Raw genomic sequence first — 21,844 nt, 5'->3', positions numbered from 1 at the left:
ATATTTAGTTGAGGTTTGTTGCATGGAAACATCGATAAACCGCGGGTAATTCTTACGTCGCGAGTTTTACTGAGTGCTTTTTAATTGTGACCTGTGACCTGTGACCTGCAAAAGAAACCTGTTAAGCTGGTTTCATTACAACTCAAATCTTTCGAGTAACTTAAATAATTTGGTATTGATGCATATGGCAACTGCCGCTTGATTTTTAATTCCTGTTCCCGTTTTCGTGCATCATTTCAAGCATACAATACGAAATAGTGATCGTCCTTTAGTTTAACATGGATTCTGTTATAAAAGTTCCTATCCGTAACCTCTGTTCCACACAAATACCGCGCTGTGTGTATTTTCCAGAATACCAAAGCTGAAGTATAAACTTAAAGCAACTCAAAGTATTCCCTACCTTTGAGACTGCTGGTTGCTGACTCGTCGAGAAAGTCGTACGAGCGAACAGTGTCCGGCGCAAACTGCATGGACTCTCCATAAATATGTTGTCACACCACTGAAGAGAAGTTTATAATTAGTCGAGCGATAAGTAGTTTTTCCACGGAGTCAGGGGAGAACGATATCTTGTAGAACTGTATTTTACTGCAAAGCGTGTCATCTCAAGCAATTTCTTTACCCCAACTAGTCACTCAATCGGCTGATTGCAAAGTGTGGTATTTAGTCTTCCTAGGCATTTTCTTTTCCCCGAACAGGTGAATCCAACTGCTGAACGTGAATTGCGGGCTCATGCAGAGTTGTGAAATAATGTGCTTGTAGATGCTAGTGCATCTTCAGGAGTCTTTATTGGCAAAACAGTTTCCACCACTTGCTTTCAGCCCCGGGCTTTTAGCACGAGTTTGTGGTAAAACCTGCGATACATAAGATTAGATATCGTAAACTGTCGCTGTATATGCCCTAGGCTTATAGAGCTTCGTATTAAAGGGGTTTAGGATGGGGTGGCGGGGCCTAGGATCCGGGAGGCTTGTAATCGGAAGTGATGTTTTGTTTGCATGTAGATTGGCCTATAACCGGGGAAGGGGACTTATAAGCGAGGGGGCTCGTAAGCAGCAGATTGCGATGTGATCTATGAACACTGTATCACATGCATGCAGTCCCTGAGACGGGGAGTCAATCAGAGTCAGGTTACACAGAAATTCTTTATTCTTTCGATTTGACATCGTACAAAACAGTTCATTGTTCAAATTGTTCAATTAAAGCCCCCCCCCCCCCCCCCTCAAAAAAAAAAAAAAAAAAACGGGACCATTTCATTATTGCATGCAGGCCCAATTAAACGAGCCCAAGTTAAGATCTAACAATTAATACTTATTTTCAACCTTATATATTGAAACGTATTCAAATATGTTTGTGTCAGGGTCATGGTTCTTCTCGATACATAGAAAATGTAGGACATTGAATTTAACTCGCTTTAATTTAACTTCCGTTGCAATTGCCCTCTACAGACAAAAGCCATTTAACTGTAGAGCATATTTTGTTTGAGACTGATATCGTTTTGTTGTTTTTTTTACGGTCAGTGTTCATGGATGAAATGGTGAGAGTATAGAAAATGCCTTATTTTGTAACCTGACCCTGAGAAAAGATTGCTGTTTCACGGTACTAGTCGATACTGGGGTCCATTATGAAGCAACTGAAAAGAAATTACACAAATTAATGGCAAGTGTTTCCAATCTAAACTCATGCACAAAACGTTTGTCTGTCATTTGGTTTGAATTAACTTGCGCTATCACCTTGACGAAAATAGGGTGCCTGAACGTAATTGAATTGTACAATTTCGCATTGAAACTAACATATATCACGTCTTCTAGAGACTCAATAAACAGGTATCTGTTCTGCGAGAACATTGCCAGAAACTCTTTTTCACTAAAAAAAGTTTTCCCTATATTATATATCTAAATCCCTTGAATTGATCCCGAGACCAATTTCACGTTCTAATCGATTCTAACAGCAGGCCTAAGAAAAACTAATCGCTAGAACAAACTAGGCTATTTAGTTCCATAAAGTATCAACGTCCACGATTCTAATATTCCGGAATTCACTTTTCCATATTTATCTGGGTTGACATAATAAGTTTGTGATGGCTTTTCTTTAAGTGCTTGGTGTGAAATCCTTCTGCGTTGTAAGTCTTCGCCTTCTTCATTATATCCTTCAAATATTACTGGTGTTTCTTGTGTGGCATCATCAAGACCATCAATTTCGTGGTCTTCCGGGGTGCTACTTCTAATAACTCTGGAAAGATCAGTTTTACCGCCAGAGATCTGTGCCTCTAAGAGTTCCAGATCGTCAATATCACCGCGTTTGATGTCGTCGCGGACTCTGGCCAGAATTTCCTTGTTGAACTTTTCTGATGCTGGATCCTTCGACAAACGAGAGAGCTGATCTTCCAGAGCTTCCTGCAAAACTTCCAAGTCCTTGCCGTTGTATTTTTCATCTGAATCATCCTGACTGATATTTTGATTGTCATCACCATCATCATCAATCTTCGAAGAGCTGCCATATTGGTCATCACCGCTATCCAGGTTGTAATCCCCTGAAGCTGACTTTAACTTATCAACTGCCAGATAATGAGCCAGATTTTTGTCTTCTTTATCTCTTTCATCATTGCGTTTTTCGATTGTGCCATTTTCTACACAACGCGCCCTTTGGGTAACAATTGATGATCTCTTGCTTAACACCGCCGAGAAATTACAAAGGAATGAGTCAGGTTCATTGATGGCCCTCAAATCAAACCCAAATTCTGGGATAAGATCTTCACTGTCTTCAACACTTCCAACGGGTCTTGACCCATCTTCAAAGACTTCGTCTTCATCTCCTTCACCGTTCTGGCTTTCCTTATCATCCTCGTCAAATATCTCGTACGAATTCTCTTCCTTTTCAAGTATCTTTTGTGCTTTGTTTGAAACAGAAAGAAGGGGGTCTTCACTGTGAGTTCCTGTACAGTTCTTTGACCCACCACAGTTTATAAGTTGATGATTGGCAGCTTTTAGGTTCTCCTCATTTCCGGACCCACCTCCATCGAAATAGTATCCACTCCCCGACATTTCACTTCCTTCAATTCCACTTCCGCTAACATCATTTTTGTAGTCTTCTTCATTATCTTTAAGTATCTTGAAGACTTGAAAATGTTTCTGTTTAATCGAATTGATGGTTCCTGGTGTTACCATTTCAAGATGGTTGGATTTTTCCTTTACATTAGAAACATTGTCTCCATCAACAATTCTCGTATATATATGTGACCCTGAACCATTACTTTCAGACCCATTCTCTAAACCTTGTGTTTTCTGTTTGATGCTTGCTGTCGGCAAAAGCCTTTCCTGAATGTTTTCAGCCGTGTCCCTGGAAGAATCGATGCCAAATAGTTTTCCTATGGCAGGATTTTTCAGTGCTTCCAAAGCAATTTTTGTCACCAATGGATTTTTTTGAATTTCTGATATCAACTGTGAAATGAGACCCAGGGCTGTGGTGGCATTGGCAGACCTACTTAGGTTACCTAAAGCAGATGTACTAGATTTGCTGAAGGGGCCCGTCAGTTTATGTGCCATAGTTAAAGTGGCGTTTACTTCTTGTTTTGAAGCCTTATGAGGTTTCTTTCTCTCTCCACCATTGTCGTGCTTCTTAAATGGAGCTTTTAGCTTCTGATGGCTTTGACTTAACACTGTTTTCGACGTTAATTTATTGGTTGCGTGCTTCTTTGACATCTTTCTTGGTTGCTTTACTTTAATAACATTTGGATTTGGATTTATGACTTTCTTTGTCCAACTCTGTTTTTCCTTGTTTATTTTAGTTTTGCTATTTGTTTTAGTTTTCAAATAATGTTTCTTCAGATGGGCAGTTTTGCTTTCTTTGACTTTTCTAGCGTGATGCTTTACTTTCTTTGTAACCTTTACTCGAGGGCTATTACGAACGTGCCGTGACTTCTTCCCATGAGCAAACTTGACAAATCTGCTTTCTTTAAAGATTTTCCCAGCTGTATCTTCCATGCTTTTCAAGATATGGTCCTTCGCATGGTCCTTCTTGGATGACAGCTGACCAGTTTGACTATGTTTCCCTGTGTCGTCCAGGAAGATTCTAGTAACATCTTCTTCGTCACCCTGTGTGAGTTTCTCCAGGTAATGTTCACGATTATTGTTGTCATTGTCGGTTACGATCACAGTCCATAAACCTCTAGGATCCTCACCCCAGCAGTGCACTGTCATGAAAACCCAGTTCTAAGGAAATAAAGTCATCTGTTAGAGAAGCTTAAGTGCAAGCAGCAGGTCATTCCACAACAAAAGGTAGAATTGTAGATATGTCTGATATGTGTATTCCTTGTGTACAAACATTTCCTAACCATTAGCATCGCCTAACGCGAATAAAACGTCATTCTGACTAAACGGGGACCTTACCAAACTCTAAAATCTAAAAGTGAAGGCAATTTTTTTAACATTGAGTGGTGATTGATAAACATTGGAAAATTTTTTCTCACGATACAAAAGATGACAAATTCGATGGTAAATCTCACGCGGTGATGTTGAGAGCGGGCTGAGAACACCTTTGGGAAAAAAAAAAAGTTCAAATCTGACTCATGCTTGAGAATTTCCACTGTCTACGTTTTGCAACGGTACAAATATTATTACACTAGTTGAGTCTAATGCTGAACACTAACCCACTGACGAAAATGTGTCTATAACTGTTACTCCCCCGTTAAACCCATGCCGAACAACTTCAGGCATTGGATGTCAAAAATCCAGGATAGCAACGAAATGTTCTATTTATTTGTCCGTTCAGAAGTCTTCGCGTATATCAATCAAATCAGAGATGCCAAAGGAAGAACTAAGTTGTGACGGCAAAACGCCTCTGAAATGAATATCTCCTTCACTTGTTTGGTTTTTGTCTTTGTTAAACAAAGCGTACTATGTTATCATAACAAGCTTTCTACCATCGGATTACCACTACGAGGACGTCACCCATACGACAGCATCGATCTCAGAGATCATAACTGGAGAACTACAATTATTGAATTTTTTATCACCTTGAGTCCTCGGGCCGAATGGTCATTCCTTCGGGTGGTCAGCAGCTTACTTCTTGTCCCGGATGGAGAGATGAGCGTAATACTGATATCTCCTCTGTGACGGTGCTGCAGAGTGACGTTAAGTTGAACGTGTTCTAGTCTTCTTATTTCAGAGGCGGTGCTTGAACATGCTGACGTGTTTGCTGATAGAATGAGGCTTCCAGAAGCTGGGATAAATCTGTCGGTTAAAATTTAACGATCATTGTTTACAAGATAAACAGAAATTTTGCGTCTTCTTCAGAACAGACGCCACGGCTGGGATTCTTCTGCACTCCCTTGTTTCAACCTATGATTTGTTGATTTCTTTCTTTCCTGAATAAAGGTTTAGGTTAAGACACTTTGGGCTACCCTGGTTAAATAAAGTTACTTACTTGCTTACTTACTAACCGGCATCAAGGATTCCTACAGTTGCTTTAAATTACTCTCTTTGTATTTTTATTTATTTATTTTTTTAGATATCCATGAATTTGTTTCCTTTGTTCATAGAGGTACCACATCAATCCATTATCCCAAATCGGGAGGACTTTAAAAAAACAGAAAGAATTCTACAAACCTTGTTGTATTGTGTGCAGCACCATGGCATACTCTCTGCTTGTCCACATTCTTCCACTTCAGCGCCTTGTCAACCATTTTATTCACGTCCAATCGTCCGAAGCCAAACTTGTGATTGTAGCGTTTTCCTGCGCCGTTGGTCTTCCATCCCTCGTCCAGCGGGCTTGTTACCCGAGACGACTCCACGATAACATGCTGCACATCACGCCATGTTAGCTTAGGACTTAAATGTAACGGCAGGTTAAATTTCAATACTGAATGCCGCTTGTTTTTAAATGAGGCCTGTCGCAAACAATTTCATGTGGAAATGGTTTTTATTTAAGGGTAACTCCTCTTGCTCATCAAACTTGTTTATAAAGGCGCTAGACTAGAACTAATCTTATATTTGAAGGAGAGGCTAAAAGCGCCTTTGGAAAGGGCCTGCAATTTTGCATGATGACATTTAGAAGATTCGTGGGCTTCAGTTGGTTTTGAGCTTACTTTTGTTCTCGAACTGTGTATTAACGGCGGCGTAGCATGCATTAGTTTGCATTGGTTTGGCTTACGTAACGTTCCTCGTGCTTACCAATGCCAATAGAATATCTCTTACTTTTTTTTGAATTCTGATTGGTCTATTAAACCATTTGACGACCATCTGAGTCTTCCAAAATTCGATCGTTCGTAAACTATTGTAGATATTTACTACGTCAACATTTGAGCTATTTTAACTTACTTTGCTTCCAAGACGAGAGCCAACATCCCTGCGGCCAGTGGTGCTGCTGATGACGTTCCCTTGAATACTTCAGTGCACTTGTGATGTAGGTCAGTGGTGACCTTCAAGAAAATGAATCAAGCAAACTCTTAGACAGCAAGGTGCAACGGACGTGAAAAATGTGGCGTGCGACAGTTAATTACATTCCAGTCTAAATAGATGATGTTCCGTGCAACGATACTCGGATTTAATTGGTGGCTTGTCAGTAGTCTGTTCAGGAGTTTATTAGGCAGGCATTTCTCACAATAACTTTGTTGAAGCAACTTACCACTTTGTTCTCTGCGGTTTCTCTGTGCGATCCTCCAGAAAACGTAACAGCCAGGGTGGACGCACACGTCTCTGTATAATACGTAGAAAGACCGTGGTCACTGATGGCGCCAATCGATATGGTATATATACTGGTGGTGTAACCATCACAGTTACAGTCATCATCTGTCAGACCTCCGTTACCAGTCGCCCACACGTAGATGTTACCTTTGCCGCCGCGACCCTGGAGAACAAAATATGAAATGATGTTCGCAAAAGTAAGCTTTACGTACATGTGGTATCGTGTTAATAGGCTCTTCACATGTGTGTTAGCTTTCACAGTGTTTGGTTGATCGTTCCTCAGGTGTCCGGCCTTGACCATGGACCTTTGGAGTACACTGTGTATGATTTTCGAATTTCAAACCAGTGATGTTTCCGGATCCTTCGCTCCTGATGTTGGTTTTAGGTAGAGAGAGTAGCTCATGAGATGAGATGGTTATGTGACATGATAATGTGACTGGAAAGGCCTGCAAACTAGAATTGAAAAGTAGTTCTCGTACTCTATCTCGATCCAAAGTCCCCTATTATCATTTTTACCATTACACTCATGGCCCAGCAAATCTCTTTACCCGATCAGCACCAATTTGAAGCGCTTTGCTTGCTAGATAACCAGGCTTGCCGAATCTCTTCCCATCATCCTTTGGGCCCCAGCAACAGCTGTAGATGTCGATGTAGTCTGAGCGGTAACTAAGTGAGCTTCCTTCAAGTGTGTCAGTGGCTTTACCGTCTAACATGCGAATACCTACAAAAATGTTATAGCATCAGTCAGTTGTGTCGAAGCAAACTGTCATTTTTTTGTAATCAAGTGTTGATCAAAATGTGACAAACATGACCCGCCACTGTTGAACAAGGCAGCGTCACTTTGAGTTACGTATATAAATTGAGTTTTGGTTGAATCTACGAAACCAATTATATGATAAGTGTCTGATAACCTATGGCATTCCTGTATATCACCTGATGACTACGGATGTAATAATTACGGGAAGTTTGAAACTTTTTTCATTTAGTCCTTTATATTTAAAAGTGCTTGATTCAGGCTTACGACAGTTTCCAAACATACAAGAGCAAACTTTAATTTTCGCTGCTCAACTCGGCAACACAGAGCACAACAACGCCATGAACATTTCACAAAAAGACATTGAATATTTCACAAAAAAATAAATCACAAATCTGCGACCAAAAACGTAAGGTGGGTCAATAATTAAATCACTATTGTATAACGAAAAATAATTAGTACAGTTGGACCCCGCTAATTCGAACTCGGCTATTTCGAATTCCCCGTTTTTTCGAACTCTAAGCCATTTCCCTCGGGTCCGCCCTTCAGTCATTTACTTTCTGCTATTTCGAACTCTTGCTATTTCGAACTATTTTTTGCGTCCCCTGAGAAGTCGAAATAGCGGAGCTCAACTGTATATGAAGACCATACCTCCAATACTGGCGTTGAATGACACTCCCACTCCGCAAATGCCGTTATCCGCCTGAGCCGCTACTTCACCTGCACATTTTGTGCCGTGGCTGCCGCAAGAGGAAACACGATTTGTAGAAAGAATGATTTAGACTATTGTATAAAATCTTCAAAACTACCGCACTCCTTAGAACTTAAAGACACCTTTTGAATTTATCAAGTAGTAAAATTCAGAAGTTGCTTTGTTACCAGTTTTCCAAGTTTTCGTCACGTGGTCTTGGATCTCCATCAAAATCATTGAAATCAAAGCTTGCGTCAGGATCCTGAAAAAAACGATGATTTTTTTTTTTACTATAACACTCGCAGAGCCTTTTTGATTTCAAGAACCACTAGATCGTGCACCAATTCAGATTACAAGGTCTCAGAATACCAGGACCACTTCACGTGCACTCTGCAGTGACTTTTTAGAATCACTAATAGAATCTATAAAAAGTCGTAGAGAGGCACTAATGACTAACTCACGTAGTTATTCTTCAAATCAGGATGCGTGTGGTCAACCCCTAGAAAATGAAATAAAAATGAAAATTGCAGAAGGAAGGTAGGTTGGTTGAAAATTAATTTCCAACGCATAAATTGTTCTTTTACATATCAATATTATTAACTCTGTAGGGCTTAGAGCTATACTCTATGCTTCACTAAGTAAACATCCAATGCCTGACCGGGTGTATTCAAGTAAACTAGATTAACCGGCCTACCATATTCTCCCTTTATTCTCAATATCCCCGCATATTGAGAAATCTGCCAAATTTAATACACAACGAATAACTCACAAGTATAGTGTCACAACTAGAGAGGAAGGGGAGTCGTATTAGTCTTCAGCTGATTTTGGTTCCTGGATCCAAATTTTAGGTTAGAAAGGTAAATGGGCCAGTTGCTCGTGCCCCTCACAATCTACTGACAGGCAGGATGGACTAGATTGCTGAAATGGGGACTGGCTTTGAAAGGGGGATCCTCCGCCAACGAAGCACACCTTGCTTAAAGCCTGGTTTTCCTTACGACATAAGCATAAGCATAAGCATAAGCATAACGGTAGTGAGGACGCCCACAACACAAGTATAAGCACGTAGGCTTGCGCAGAATGGATAATTGCCTTATTTTCGATTCCATACCTCTTCGAAACATTAAAACAAGATGGCGGGCTTTCGTTTTTGGGCCATTATGCCTATGCTTACAGCAGTGCATTCTCACTTGACTAAGCACAAGCAAAAAGCTCAGGAAGAACAGAAACTTTTTTTCTACTCGTGCTAATGCTTATGCTTATGTCGTAGTGAGAACAAGCTTAAGATACTAAAACTTGCTCTAGTTACAGGACTACTAAGACTACTAGCTTCCTTCACATACTAACTTCCTTCACATCTCTCTTAAGATTCTCACAAACTGTTTCAGCTGATTCAGCTAGCTTTTAAGAGAACCTTATACTCACCGTCATCTAATACTGATACCACGATACCTTTACCAGAATAACCTCGAGCCCAGACTGGTAACACGTTGATGTCAACACCGGTGGGCCCGGAAGATTGCCCAATATTTTGCTAAAGATCAGGTAAATTAAGAAAAATAGTTTGTGAGCTGGTCATCCAAGTCATAACAGATACTGAGGTAAAATTCTATTGCTGACCATATAAAAAGATACTAATTTTTAGGAATCAAATTTTGCGGGCAAAAGCAATATGTATGTAAAATTTCGTTCATTCGTTGTTTTGCGCGCAATTTTAAACGTAATGCAATGCTTGAAAGCCCATGGAAGAAAAAACGACGTCTTTTATGCTTCTGTTAGAAAGTTCAGGTTTTTAATCGAGCCATCTTTATTCTTGTCTGAATAAACACATTTTTGAATTCATTATGTCCTGTTATTGTTTGGTACCAGATAGACGAAACATAATTACTCACCAAATACCACTGATCTTTGAAGAAAGGATCGCGGATAGTGACAGCGGTATCGCGCCTCAACCTTGCCACTGATCTCTGCACCAGTTCATCCTCGCCGGGAATGACGTCACGCTTGCTCCTTTCCAGAATCCTTTGTTGTTCTACCCATTTTACCTGGGAGATGAAATTGTTATTGTATACTAATTGTATACCATCTTGTCAAGAGCACTTGACAGACTCAGAAAAACCTATCGTCTTTTTAAAGTCTGTTTTTTTATATTTTTGACCGTTAGTCGCTGAAAACGGCATGAATACATACACCTGACTTGTTACGATCTGGCATTTCTATATTTCGATCTATTGAAGCGTCGTGATAGAAAGTGGAACTTGTTTAATAACCATTTCTTGGGATCAGATTTATACTTGGTAATCAGTGCAACTTGAAGACAATGCTAACCAGCCGATTTCGTCTTTATTTACTATCAAAGTAACCAGTAAAAGAAAGATAACGGGAAACCAGAGAGGAGGGTGCGCATTTCTACCCCGGCTGCTATAGTCTGGTATCTGTACTGTGCTTTTGATAACCAAACCACTTTCTCGTATTTTGTTTTAGCTAAACCTCGATAGGTTGCAGTATCGAAAATGTTTTCAGGAGGGAGTTTTTACTCCATATACAGTACTAAATTGTTCACGATTCTCACTGCTCTAACGATTTAAAGTTTCAAACGGAATGGCCATCTTATATCAGTGGAAAAGGGAAAAAAAACGACTTCTGTCGAGGATAATTGCACGTCCTTAGAGAGAGAGTCCGAGCGTCAGGCGAGGCTTGGCATTCCGTTCTTATGTCATATTTATCACACTCTGATAGAGAGTATAGCAGTAGATATCCACCTTTAAGCTGCTAAGTTACGCGTCTGGGAATGCAAGCTATATGTATATGAGAAATGCAAAACTATAATGTAGAAATGAATGAATGAATGCTTTATTTGGCGTTGATATGCGCTTAGCTTGAGAGCTAGTTTACAGGTATTCCACCTAATAACTAATTAGAACCTAACAACTAAAATCAACGCTAATATCACAATTCATCAGGTAAAATCACAAATTAAATACTTTCAAAAAATGCGCCGATTCCATTGTTAAATAGTTCTCGTAATCTTTTTCGCTTTGTTTGCTTGAGCAGATCTAGATTCTCTATGGTAACGCGATTCACTGTAATTTGCATAATCCTATTTGACTGCATTATTAGTCATAGTACGCTTTTACTTCATGGAAGCAGCAGACTTCAATCCCAGGCGGGCCCCTCTGAACGCGATGGTAACAAGTATCTAAGAAAATAATTTTTTAGCTAACTTGACATGCCTCGGGAATTTAATAAGATAATTGACTGTTACAAGTCAAACAATTGAAAACGCAGTTTCCATCTTTCTTTTTACTTTTAAATGCCACCAGACAGGCAAATAAATCTCCAGGCCAGAATCAAAGCAAAGAGACAGAGTTTTCAGATAACCTGGGGCAAATTTTACGAGTCGGTAATTTTCTTGTCCAGTTTCTCGGTGACAAGAGTTCCGCTCTCTTAACGATTGCACTTCACAAGCTGGTGTCACTACAGTCACTGAACAGTTTGAAAAGACCCACAGACCGTGACTCGGACAAAATTTGCTTCAACATAGAAAGTATTTTACGAAATATCTACCCCAAGCCAACAATTTATTAAACGCAAATCGCAAACGGATTTTGGAGTGTCTTTTTAAGTGTCTACCGGTAGCGATGCCGTGATCAAATTAAAATCCACCAGTAAGAGGATAATGAAAAAATATATACGGATCTAACTTACCCTTGGCTCCAATAACAAGGTCTCGATATGATCGTCCAAACTTCGACGCGATCGCTCTCGAACGTTGTGTTTCACAAAGTGGTAATACCCTGGAAGGCTTCCTATCTGCGAAATAAAATCAAAACATCAACACGCGCAGGTTGACATTTGTTTATCTCTGATAACTGACACTAGTTCTGGTACCGTCCTTACTTTCATAATAAAAACTACCAGCCTTAGCGGAAACGCAACTGGTCTTGCCGTTTGACCCGACAAAACAAATAAGTCAAGCGCTCGATTATCAAGATCAAGATTAACGCTCTTGTAAAAACAAAATAGCTCGGCACAAGTTCGAATCGCTGCATCTTTGACAAGGTGCTGGCGTATTCCATGTATGATGTGCTTACCTGCCCCTGGTTAATAAATCCGTGTTTTTGAGCGATACTGTTCACGGCGTCAAGGTCCCCGTTGTCGATATGGACCGCCCACGAGTTGGTGAAATGGATTTCTTCGTCGCTTTCTTCGTTTGTGGTCGCTAATCCAAACCAGGCCAGAAAAAAGACGACCACAGAAGTTTGCATATCGATGTGTTAGACATTGGGGATAGACGTTTTACCCTGGATCCATTTGACATTAAGTTTCGTTCATTTTCTATTCTTACTCAATGTAGCCAGCCTCGTTTTGATTCGTTCCGAGGTGTGACATGAGACACTTCTGTCTTCCTTATATGGCAAACATTGCTAAAGGGCGCGAAAGGCAAAAATATCGAATTGGAGGGTTACCTTACAGAAGATAAATCACTGCTTCATGAAAATTAAAGTCAGATTTTATTTAATCCAAATGCGAAAGAATTTCCCAAAGAAGATAAATTACAGTTTATTTTTCAGCACTTTACTACAAAGTAATTAAGTTCTAGCATATTTGTAATTATCTAGCACTTATGATTTACAGTTTTACGTTCATCTAAAATTCATAGTTGTTGATAGAAAATTAAGTGTTACTATCAATTTGTAAGCTTGTATTTCTATTAATACTCGATTATAGACATAAGCTAGTATTTTTCTGGCGATCGTAACATTTCTATTCTGCTTTGAATAGAATAGTTTAAGTTGCTAGGCATGTGAACCTGGCAACGGGCGAGATTTTTTTTTTTTACAACCTGGCAGCGTATCAGTTAGTGACCCGTTTGAGTTCTAGGTCAGCTAATTTCACAAAAGAGCATTTTCTTGTCATTAATCAGAGCGTACTCGTTGAAGTACATTGATGCGTGAAATATGTTCCACTTGTAAGCTGCTACGCTCAAATGAGCGTGTTGACAAAACATGGTGGCACCGGCAGGTTGGTGTTGCCATGAATCCACCATCAGAGCGTTGTGTAAAGAACATTACACAGTTAAGCTTTCATAGAACTTATTTCTGCCCTGACTCCAGTCTAACACCATTTTGACTTTGTGGCCACCATTAGAAGAGGGATTTTAACACCTCAAATAACCCTATCACCAGCTGACACCAGAGGAAAAGGCCAAAGAAGGTTTTACCTTAGCTAATGAACGTAATCGCAGTCATTGTTAATAACAAACTATTAGAATCAAGCGAGCCATCAAATAATCAACTCCCATTTCTGCCTACCTCATGAAGCTGATCCCGTTAAAGATTGTTAAAGACGTTGAAACAACTTACACGCGTCCTCTAAGTTTATCTGACTTGGATTTCCTCAAATTGCCCCACTAACTGAGGAATATCAGTTTATTTGAAGTCAGTCTACGACAGCTACATTAACGTATGTAACAAAATTATATTCTGGTTATATACCCTGACAGCTTTTCTTATGAATTATCAAGTGCCCAGGGAGCTAATTTACGTTTGGCAACTCAAGAGGGCGCTAACTGGAGACGGGTCGCTTATTAGCGACTGGACGCTTATTTCTGTTTGAAAATAAACATTTGAATGTGACTCAGTGCTTAAGGTGAAAAATAACAGATACTCGATCGCAAGAACCGTAACAAAATGGGTGCTGATGGATAGTCATAATTCAGATGAAAAAGCAGACCTCAGAATTAGTTAACGTTCGTCTCATCAATATGAGACGAATGAGTTTGCGGCTTGAATGTCACTTTCGCTGTGGGGCGTTTATTGGAAAAGAAAATGCTCTTGAGGGGATGAACGCTTATTAGAAATGGGTGTGGGCGCTTTTTGGTAGGAGAGCGCTAAATCGTAACAAAATCGTTACAAAAAAGAGCGTGCTGCTTTGTATTTGACTGCCTCAATGGAACTGCATGCTTTCCATTTAAAGACTATTTTCACCGATTACATCATAACGCTTTAAACACTCGCAACAATGGGAAAACTGCAAAACTACCAAAAGTCAGACTGGATTTTGCACGCCGTAGCTTTTATTTTTTAGGTGCCTCGATTTTTAATTTATTGCCTTTAAGTTTAAGAAACATTAATTCTAGAGTTTTATTTAGGAAAGCCTTAGACGATTATTACTTGTAATTTCTATTGTATTTTTAACGGTTTTTAATATGTATCTTATTTTATATATCTTAATAATTCTTGTTTATTAGTTTTTAATTCTTAGCAGGACCCCGTTGATAACAGTACTTTGTACTGAAGGGTTATCCTGAGGAAATATTCGATTATTATTATTATTATTAGTATTATTATTATTATTATTACGGTAATTTACTTTTTATGTCCGTTATGCGATTTTCCTGCAAAGACAATCACTGTACATGTAAATATCTTGTTTTCAAGTTGATTTATCTTTAAGTCTTACGAAAAAAAGTGTAACCATGGTATTCAACTCTGTAGCTTACTTTGGTCACATTCTTTTGTACTGACAAAGTATCAGGAACGACCAGCCATTGATGTTTACAGCAGGCATTGCTGCTTCTCGTTTCACTTTGACATTAAATGATCTGAAGGGTTCTCTTTCTTGCCGTTCTCGCATTTCAGTAACACTTCAAAGCGTCGACTTCAAAGCATCCCGTTGCGACCGCCGTTACCCGTGATGTTTAACAGTAGCCTTCATTCTGAAATTTTGAATGGTATTTATTCCAGAGGAATACACAAGAAATACACAAGGACTTATAACGCACGTGCACAGCCATTTTACTGCTTGGTGACGTTCTCGTTGCCGTTGTTGTCGTCCCTATCAATGGTCCGTACTAATCCGCACGGGCACGACGTTCCAAACACAGAGGGTCACCCGAGGTGGTAGTGTGCCAAAAAAATATCTGACTTAACACCCTTGCGACTCGATAATACCCCGTTTTTCATTCAGTGTGATTATATTTGGTAGTGTGGAGGCAAATAAATCTTACAAAACGGGCTTCTTTACTGCAGCATAGCCGAGACGCAGTTCTATAACTTGACTGCAAAGGGAAAATGTGATAATCTGACAAGTCAGACACGATTCCGGTCGATTCCTACCCATGTTACATAAACCATGTGTGAGAAAATTGGTCTTTTATACTAAGTGGAAACTCAGCTTTGTTTCCCAGCCTGCCATGGCCTGGTCCAGACCCCCAGAGGGTGGACGATGACTGACATTTCAGGCTGGTGGGTTTGCTTGGCTGGTTCTGCAGTCAGCTGCTGCGCGTTCCTGGCCCTTCTCGGAGCACCACTCATGAATCCGCTGTCCGGTATGTAGCTAATGGCAGGAAAAGCTAGTAGTCTAGCGTAATCAACCTCTAGAAACCACGAGGTTAGCAGCCGGCATGCGTTTGTTTCTCATGACAATCAAATGCTTTGATTTGATTTTCAATGTCATTTTTAGCTCGTTATATTTTATTTTAGTTTTATTTTTTCATGTTATTTTTTATTTTGTTTCTATTTGTTCATTTTATTTGTATTTTGTTTCTATTTTATATTCAGTTTATTTTTAGGTTGTTTTATTTTTCTTACATTTTAATTTAATTTTAATTTAATTTTAATTTTATATTTTTTCAATGCTGTTTTACTTCTTTGTTACAAAAATCCGTTCAAAGATAATTGTTTCTTTGTCATTTGTAACCAAAATTCGAACGATTCTCTTAGCCTCGATCGGATTTTGTCTATATTCTTAAAATTTCGCAAATTCGGCTTCGACATTGTTATAAATTATATTCTTATAAAGAAAGACAGAGTATATGTAAAATAAAAGGAAGAGGTATTTGCACAGGGGACCCGAACACTGTATCAGCAATAACATAATCATTTACATTCATGTCAAATAAATGTATTGTTATTCCTGGGTCTTTTTGAGCCTTTTACCCGCGACGTTTTCGAGTGCCCAGGCCCCTCCGGCTAAGAGGATAGCGTCCTTTGGGAAAGTGTATTTGCATATTCTGTAACGAATACGTTGTTTTGATAAGATATTCTAGCTAGCGATTCTTCTCGATGTGGCCTTCTAGGAAACGGACCTCTAGACAATATATTTGTCTGTAACTTTGGCCTGGAACAGGAAATGCAAAAGGTTAGCGACTCGAGTCAGCGAGAACATCTTTTCGCTTCATGCCAGCTGGGAAAACGAAGATTTCAGCTGCGAACTTGTGAATTTTTGTAAATACGTTAACTTCTTTGACATCACGTACTGCTACAGCCGAGCTTCTCTGTGAAGGTGACATTATTTTATCAGTGCAGTCAAGAAATCAGTGAAACATGTTTGAGTCTCTCGTTGCCTCGATTCTAAATGGAATTCTTGGAAAATACATTAAGGATTTGGACAGCTCGAATCTCAATCTTGGGATTTTAAAAGGTGAGAAAACATATGATTTATATCGAATACGCTCATCAAGTACAAATAAAACAAGTTAAGTATTTATTTAAGTATCTAAAAAAGACTCCTTTTGGTAAAGTAATCTTAAGAAGCAATTGCGGAAATAAGCGCTCTCACTTGCCACCCATGCCAAGGAAGATACTGTACAGACGCTCACATTACATAGAGGTTTTAATAGCGGGTCATTCGGTCTTGGAAAAGGCTTAAACATAAGGACAGCTTTGAATTAAAGCTTCATTTAATTAACAGTCGTGATCGCGGTAGGTACTTGACAATTTTGCAGTATCTGTTTGTATTTTACCTTATTATACGCATATTTTAGCGTGCGTGACTCCTGACTGGTATTGCGTTACATGTTATTTCTTCCTGTGCCATAAATAATAAACGCGTGTCGTTTGTCTATTGCTTATGTCGAACCGTGCTGATTGCTTTTAGGTTGATAACCTTCTAATATATTGTTATCAGTTTTTATCTAGTGAAGCTTCTACATGTCAAGGATTTATGTTTTAGTTTTCCCAATTTTCATTTAGCACAGTGTTGTCTGTGTGTCTGGGCCTGTTGACACCTGCTATGTGCCAGACAAGTACATGTATATTCATGAAAGGGAATGTGGCGAGGGGTTGAATGATGAGGGTTTCCAAGGGGTTTTGGGGGACGAGGGAGCATGATCATATTGTAATACTATTAATAATAATATTAATACTAAGTTTAATAGTCTGTCTCCTATAAAGCATGATGGTCCACTGTGATTGGTTGGTTTTCAACAGCTGTGATTATGCAGTTCCAGAAAATATCGATACTCCCCCTACAGACGGGATTGGAATTTCCTGGGGGGTGAGGGGTTCTGGAAGACCATAAAATTTAAAGAAATGCATGAAGCTTAGCTGGAATTTCTAGAAAGATGGTGGTGGTGAGGAGAGGGGGGGGGGTTCTTAGAAAAAAACCCTTCGATGGGGGAGGTATTCATATTTTCTGGAACTACACATTACTGCATTATGGTCCTCGTTGTTTTGGTGAGTTGTTCCTTCGCTGGTCTGTTGTTGAATGGCTTTCCTGTCATCTCTGAGCCACTCTCTTAATGGAGCATTCTGCTTTATAGGTGATGTTTAACCAGTTGACTTCATCATCTGATGAAGGCTCGAACAGTACGCTGAGGAAATGCTGTGATCTACATGCTGCCTAATACTTTTAGAACTTCCAGGAAAAATGATTACTGAACTTGGAAAGGCAGGATTCAAATAAACCCAACTTTCAGGCTTGCCCTAATTGGGCAATCTGTGGACTAATCTTACATTTTACTACGCTACTAGAGGGCTATTAGTAATAGCTCTCTAGTAGTGAAAGTGGCACAATCAAGTGTGGGGCTTTCTTTTGGTTTATTCCCAAATAAATATTTCTTCAACTAGCATTTGCTAACTTTATTATTGCCTTTTCTGTCCGACTAGTTCGGTGATACTAAAACAATTAGACCCTTCGCCTTCAAGGGCCACGGGTCAATAGCCCATTTGGCTTCGCCTCATGGGCTATTGACCCGTAGCCCTTCCAGGCTACGGGTCTAATTGTTAACTAGCATAAAAGTCATTCTTATTAATTAGCCCCGTAAAATTTCATGTCTCATAGCTAGTATTTCTATAATTTGAATTTTCTAAAAAAAAATGCCAAGAAGACTTCACTTGCCTGTCTGGCAAGTAAAGAACAGGATCCACTAACCAAACTGCAAAATACACTGTTTAGCCGTGGGCTATCTGACACGACTTAATTCTTTACATGCATGCTGTAACTCAAATGGTCAGTCCCTTGTCACCTTGTGATGAAAAGACTGTTGCAATGATGATAGTGACAAAACAAATTTCTCCTTTTGTAGGAAATGTTATTCTTACAGATCTTGAGTTGAGAGATGATGCATTGGTAAGTTTTTAATGAAGATGTTACAAATAGTTTACATTTTAGGAGCTAGCTAGTGTACACTAACTGGATAAATTATACTTCTTGTTGGATTGGATGTTAGTCCATCATAGGGCTTTAAAAATTTAATTTAAAAAGGTAAATTCTGTATACAAGCCAAATGGCTTATCAGGCTGGAGCTTTAAATAGATCCCGGTTTCTCAGTAGCATGGAGCGACTAGGAGTATTTCAATCTACATGTACTCCCCCGGCCCCTAAATGGGATGCTAGCCCATCAAAAGGTTAACCCAGCATTAAATTCACTGGTACTGGTTTATGCACCTGGCTGGAGAGAGGCACTGTGAGAGTAAAGTGCTGCACCCAACAACACAACACAATGTCCCTGGCCAGGGCTTGAACCCCGACTGCTCGATCCGGGATTGAGTGCACTTACCATCAGGCCACTATGCCTCCCTTACAGGGTTTAACTCCTAGCATTTATAACTTCATTGTAATCCATTTATACACCTGGGTGGGGAGGGCCACTGTGAGAGTAAAACATCTTGTCCAAGTACAAATGTACATCAGTTGAACCCAATGACTCCTATCAGGGCTAGATGAACCTAGACTGCTTGAGGCAAGCACACTAACCATTTGGCCAGTGCACCTCCCAGGCAGGGTAGATTCCTTGTGGGGGGTCATTGATTTTTCTACCTCAGATAATTGCCCTCAGGCCGTACGTTGCTCTTGACGTTAAGAACTTGTTCATGAAGTTTCATGCATTTACATGTACCTGTGGGATGTCATTCATACTGTCGGCTGACATGTTATAGAATGATAATTATTATACTACTGACCATGCATTTATTTATTAATTCCTTCCTCACTGTATGATAATTTATTACGTTGCAAACTGTTGTTTTCAAGGATGGTTTTCATCTTCCAGTGGAGGTGACCCATGGTTATGTTGGTAAGTTCCTCTACGCCTGATCAAAGTTGTATCCTTAAGGTGATTCCTCAGAAATAAAAGTTGCTGAACAACTTTTTTGAAATTTTCCCTGAATGTTCCCTACCAGGCACTGTATCGAAAAAATTGGGCCAATCTTACCCCTTTTAATATCCTAATCACACATGTTATTTCATCAGTTGAACTGAACAACCCTAAAATAGCATGAAGTAACTAACATTTTGAACATTGACCAATTCCTTCAAATACCCACTGCTCATATAGTTCGGTCTGTCTCTCTGTGTTTGCACGTCATTTACTTGTCTCTTTCATTCCCTTAGTCATATTTTGTTTTGCACATAGAAGGCAGGGGAATAACTCGAAAATCGCAAGTTTCATTCCACATATTGCCTAGTTAAGTGTCAGCTACAGTAGGTACATGTAATTAATTTAATATGTGTTTATAAACCAACACCCGGAACTCTTTCAAATTACAGGCAAAATATCTTTGACAATTCCATGGACCGACCTCTATTCTCAACCATTTGACATAGTAGTCCATGATGTGTATTTGATGGCAGGACCAATACGAGGTAAGGTGATAAGTCTGCAGTAGCCTACTTGATGCAGTAAGTCAAATGACATTAAAACCAGAATGACATTATAAATATAATTAAAAATAAATAATAAATATAATTAAAAATAAATAATAAATATAATTAAAAATAAATAATAAATATAATTAAAAATAAATAATAAATATAATTAAAAATAAATAATAAATATAATTAAAAATAAATGATAAATGTAATTAAAAATAAATAATAAATATAATTAGAAATATAAAAATGACATTAAAAACAGAAAGATCTTGGCAAACTACCCTACAATTTCAACCTGTTTTTAATTTTGACAACTGGACTTTAAAAATTTCAATAAAAGTTTACATCAATTTAGTATCATTTAATAATTAATTTATTGGTTCTGTACTGTTACCCATTTGGTTTATCCATTGGTTTCCAAACAGTGTAAATCCTTTAAATTGTAATACATAATGTCTGTTTTTTTCATAGACAGAACATATGACCCAGAGAGAGCAGAAGCATCTGAAATTGCAGCAAAACGGAAACGACTTTCTCAAATTGAACAGAGAATGGAAAAAACAGACAGCAATGCATCTGAAGGTTAGCAGAGACTGATAAAAATAAATCACTATGAGTATTATGTTGGAATTTACTTATGAAGCAGTAATATACAGTATATATGTCATTTCATTATATCACAAACAGATTGCAGAAAATTTTTGGTATTTTTTTTTCAAAAATGGGAAGTATAATTGTTTTTTTTTCCACTGAAGTTATTGTTAATCACTAAACAGGTGACTCAAGAAATTCACTTGGCAGATCTGTTTAACATTTCCCCAGGTGGGAGGGTAGGGGGGTACTCTGCAAAGTTCTAAATGTGGAGGGCCTGCCCTGACATTCTGCCTGTTAGTTTTTGGTATACCATTTTGCCAGAAAAGGTACCTTTTTTGTATACCTTTATTTGAAAAAAGCTACCCCTTTGACATACTTTCATAACTGGCCCGTATTATGAATAAATCACTGAAATGGAAGTCTTCTTGTCATTTTCATGTAGTGCCTAATAATTGAAATGATACAGCCATAAGGTGCCTCTGTTTGGAATATTTTAATTTAAGGCCCAGTTGAAAATAACTAAACGTCAGATTCCCCTGCCCTTTCATGTACCTGGACTCGTGAAAGCCCTACCCTTTTATATACCTGAAGACTGAACATGATACCACTTTTGGGCGGAGCCTTCCTGTATAGGCCATTATAGGGAGTTAACCCCCTGGAACACTGACCCATAAGGGACAGTAGTTAATTATGTTGCATTTTATTTAGAAGAGACAAAAGATGTTGCAGATGGTTCAGATTCCTTTGTTGACAAACTTGTTGCACAAGTGGTAAAGAACTTAAAGGTAAGTTAAAATTGCATACCAGGTTATCACGGTGAATTAATTCATACTCTTACACAGTTCTCAACTGCAGACGTATGAAAATGAAATACTATTTCAGGTGAATAGTGCAATTAGCTTACAGCTCTCTATTTGTTAATGTTGCATCATAGATATCAGTGAAGAACATTCACTTTCGCTATGAAGATAAGGTACGTAAAATAACCGCTGTATAAAAACCCTTGAATGTATTTAGTTGGGAGGACATTCAGGTGTTAAAAGGTGGCCGTAATAACAAGGTGACCATAAGTCGGGGCTCCACTGTACTACTTACTTATTACTTACTTATGCATGCAGCTGGTCAAGGGACCTTCGTTATTTGGGGTCATCCCCTTTGGCATTTCCCAGCTGTCCTTGAGGTGTATTTGAGGCTACTCCTGGCTAGCTGTCCAGTCTCCTACCATGTAGAATTTATTTCAAGCTAGTGCAC

General features: G+C 38.9%; 2 protein-coding genes across 4 annotated transcripts in view; one reads left to right on the top strand and one right to left on the bottom strand.

Annotated features, from left to right (window-relative positions):
• Positions 1 to 1,125: 1,125 nt before the first annotated feature.
• Positions 1,126 to 12,463, bottom strand: LOC110057923 (uncharacterized). The gene is made up of 13 exons (XM_020764533.2): positions 12,214 to 12,463; positions 11,828 to 11,932; positions 10,012 to 10,164; positions 9,545 to 9,653; positions 8,584 to 8,621; positions 8,311 to 8,384; positions 8,083 to 8,171; positions 7,226 to 7,398; positions 6,619 to 6,840; positions 6,312 to 6,412; positions 5,601 to 5,822; positions 5,009 to 5,225; positions 1,126 to 4,205 (listed from the first exon to the last, which is right to left on the bottom strand). The coding sequence occupies exons 1-13, from the start codon at positions 12,385 to 12,387 to the stop codon at positions 1,983 to 1,985; spliced, it is 3,900 nt and encodes a 1,299-aa protein (XP_020620192.2). The 5' UTR covers positions 12,388 to 12,463; the 3' UTR covers positions 1,126 to 1,982.
• Positions 12,464 to 16,093: 3,630 nt separating this feature from the next.
• The window catches only part of LOC110057823 (intermembrane lipid transfer protein VPS13C-like), a 69,233-nt gene continuing 63,482 nt past the window's right edge, over positions 16,094 to 21,844 (top strand). For 2 of the 3 annotated variants that reach the window (XM_089283373.1, XM_089283372.1), the window contains exons 1-7: positions 16,095 to 16,546; positions 18,432 to 18,475; positions 19,379 to 19,421; positions 19,895 to 19,990; positions 20,471 to 20,581; positions 21,302 to 21,378; positions 21,528 to 21,566. In XM_089283373.1, the coding sequence (XP_089139499.1) occupies positions 16,450 to 16,546; positions 18,432 to 18,475; positions 19,379 to 19,421; positions 19,895 to 19,990; positions 20,471 to 20,581; positions 21,302 to 21,378; positions 21,528 to 21,566 (507 nt within the window). In that variant the 5' untranslated portion in view covers positions 16,095 to 16,449. Of the gene's footprint in view, positions 16,547 to 18,431; positions 18,476 to 19,378; positions 19,422 to 19,894; positions 19,991 to 20,470; positions 20,582 to 21,301; positions 21,379 to 21,527; positions 21,567 to 21,844 lie in introns of all 3 variants that reach the window. The other variant, XM_089283374.1, reaches the window with a different exon arrangement.

The sequence above is a fragment of the Orbicella faveolata genome, unplaced genomic scaffold (assembly GCF_042242905.1).
Source record: "Orbicella faveolata isolate gen_17 unplaced genomic scaffold, um_ofav_v1 contig_12, whole genome shotgun sequence".
Lineage (NCBI taxonomy): Eukaryota > Metazoa > Cnidaria > Anthozoa > Scleractinia > Merulinidae > Orbicella > Orbicella faveolata.
The sequence above is the reverse complement of the archived record's forward strand: the minus strand, read 5'-3'. Positions and strand labels throughout refer to the sequence as shown.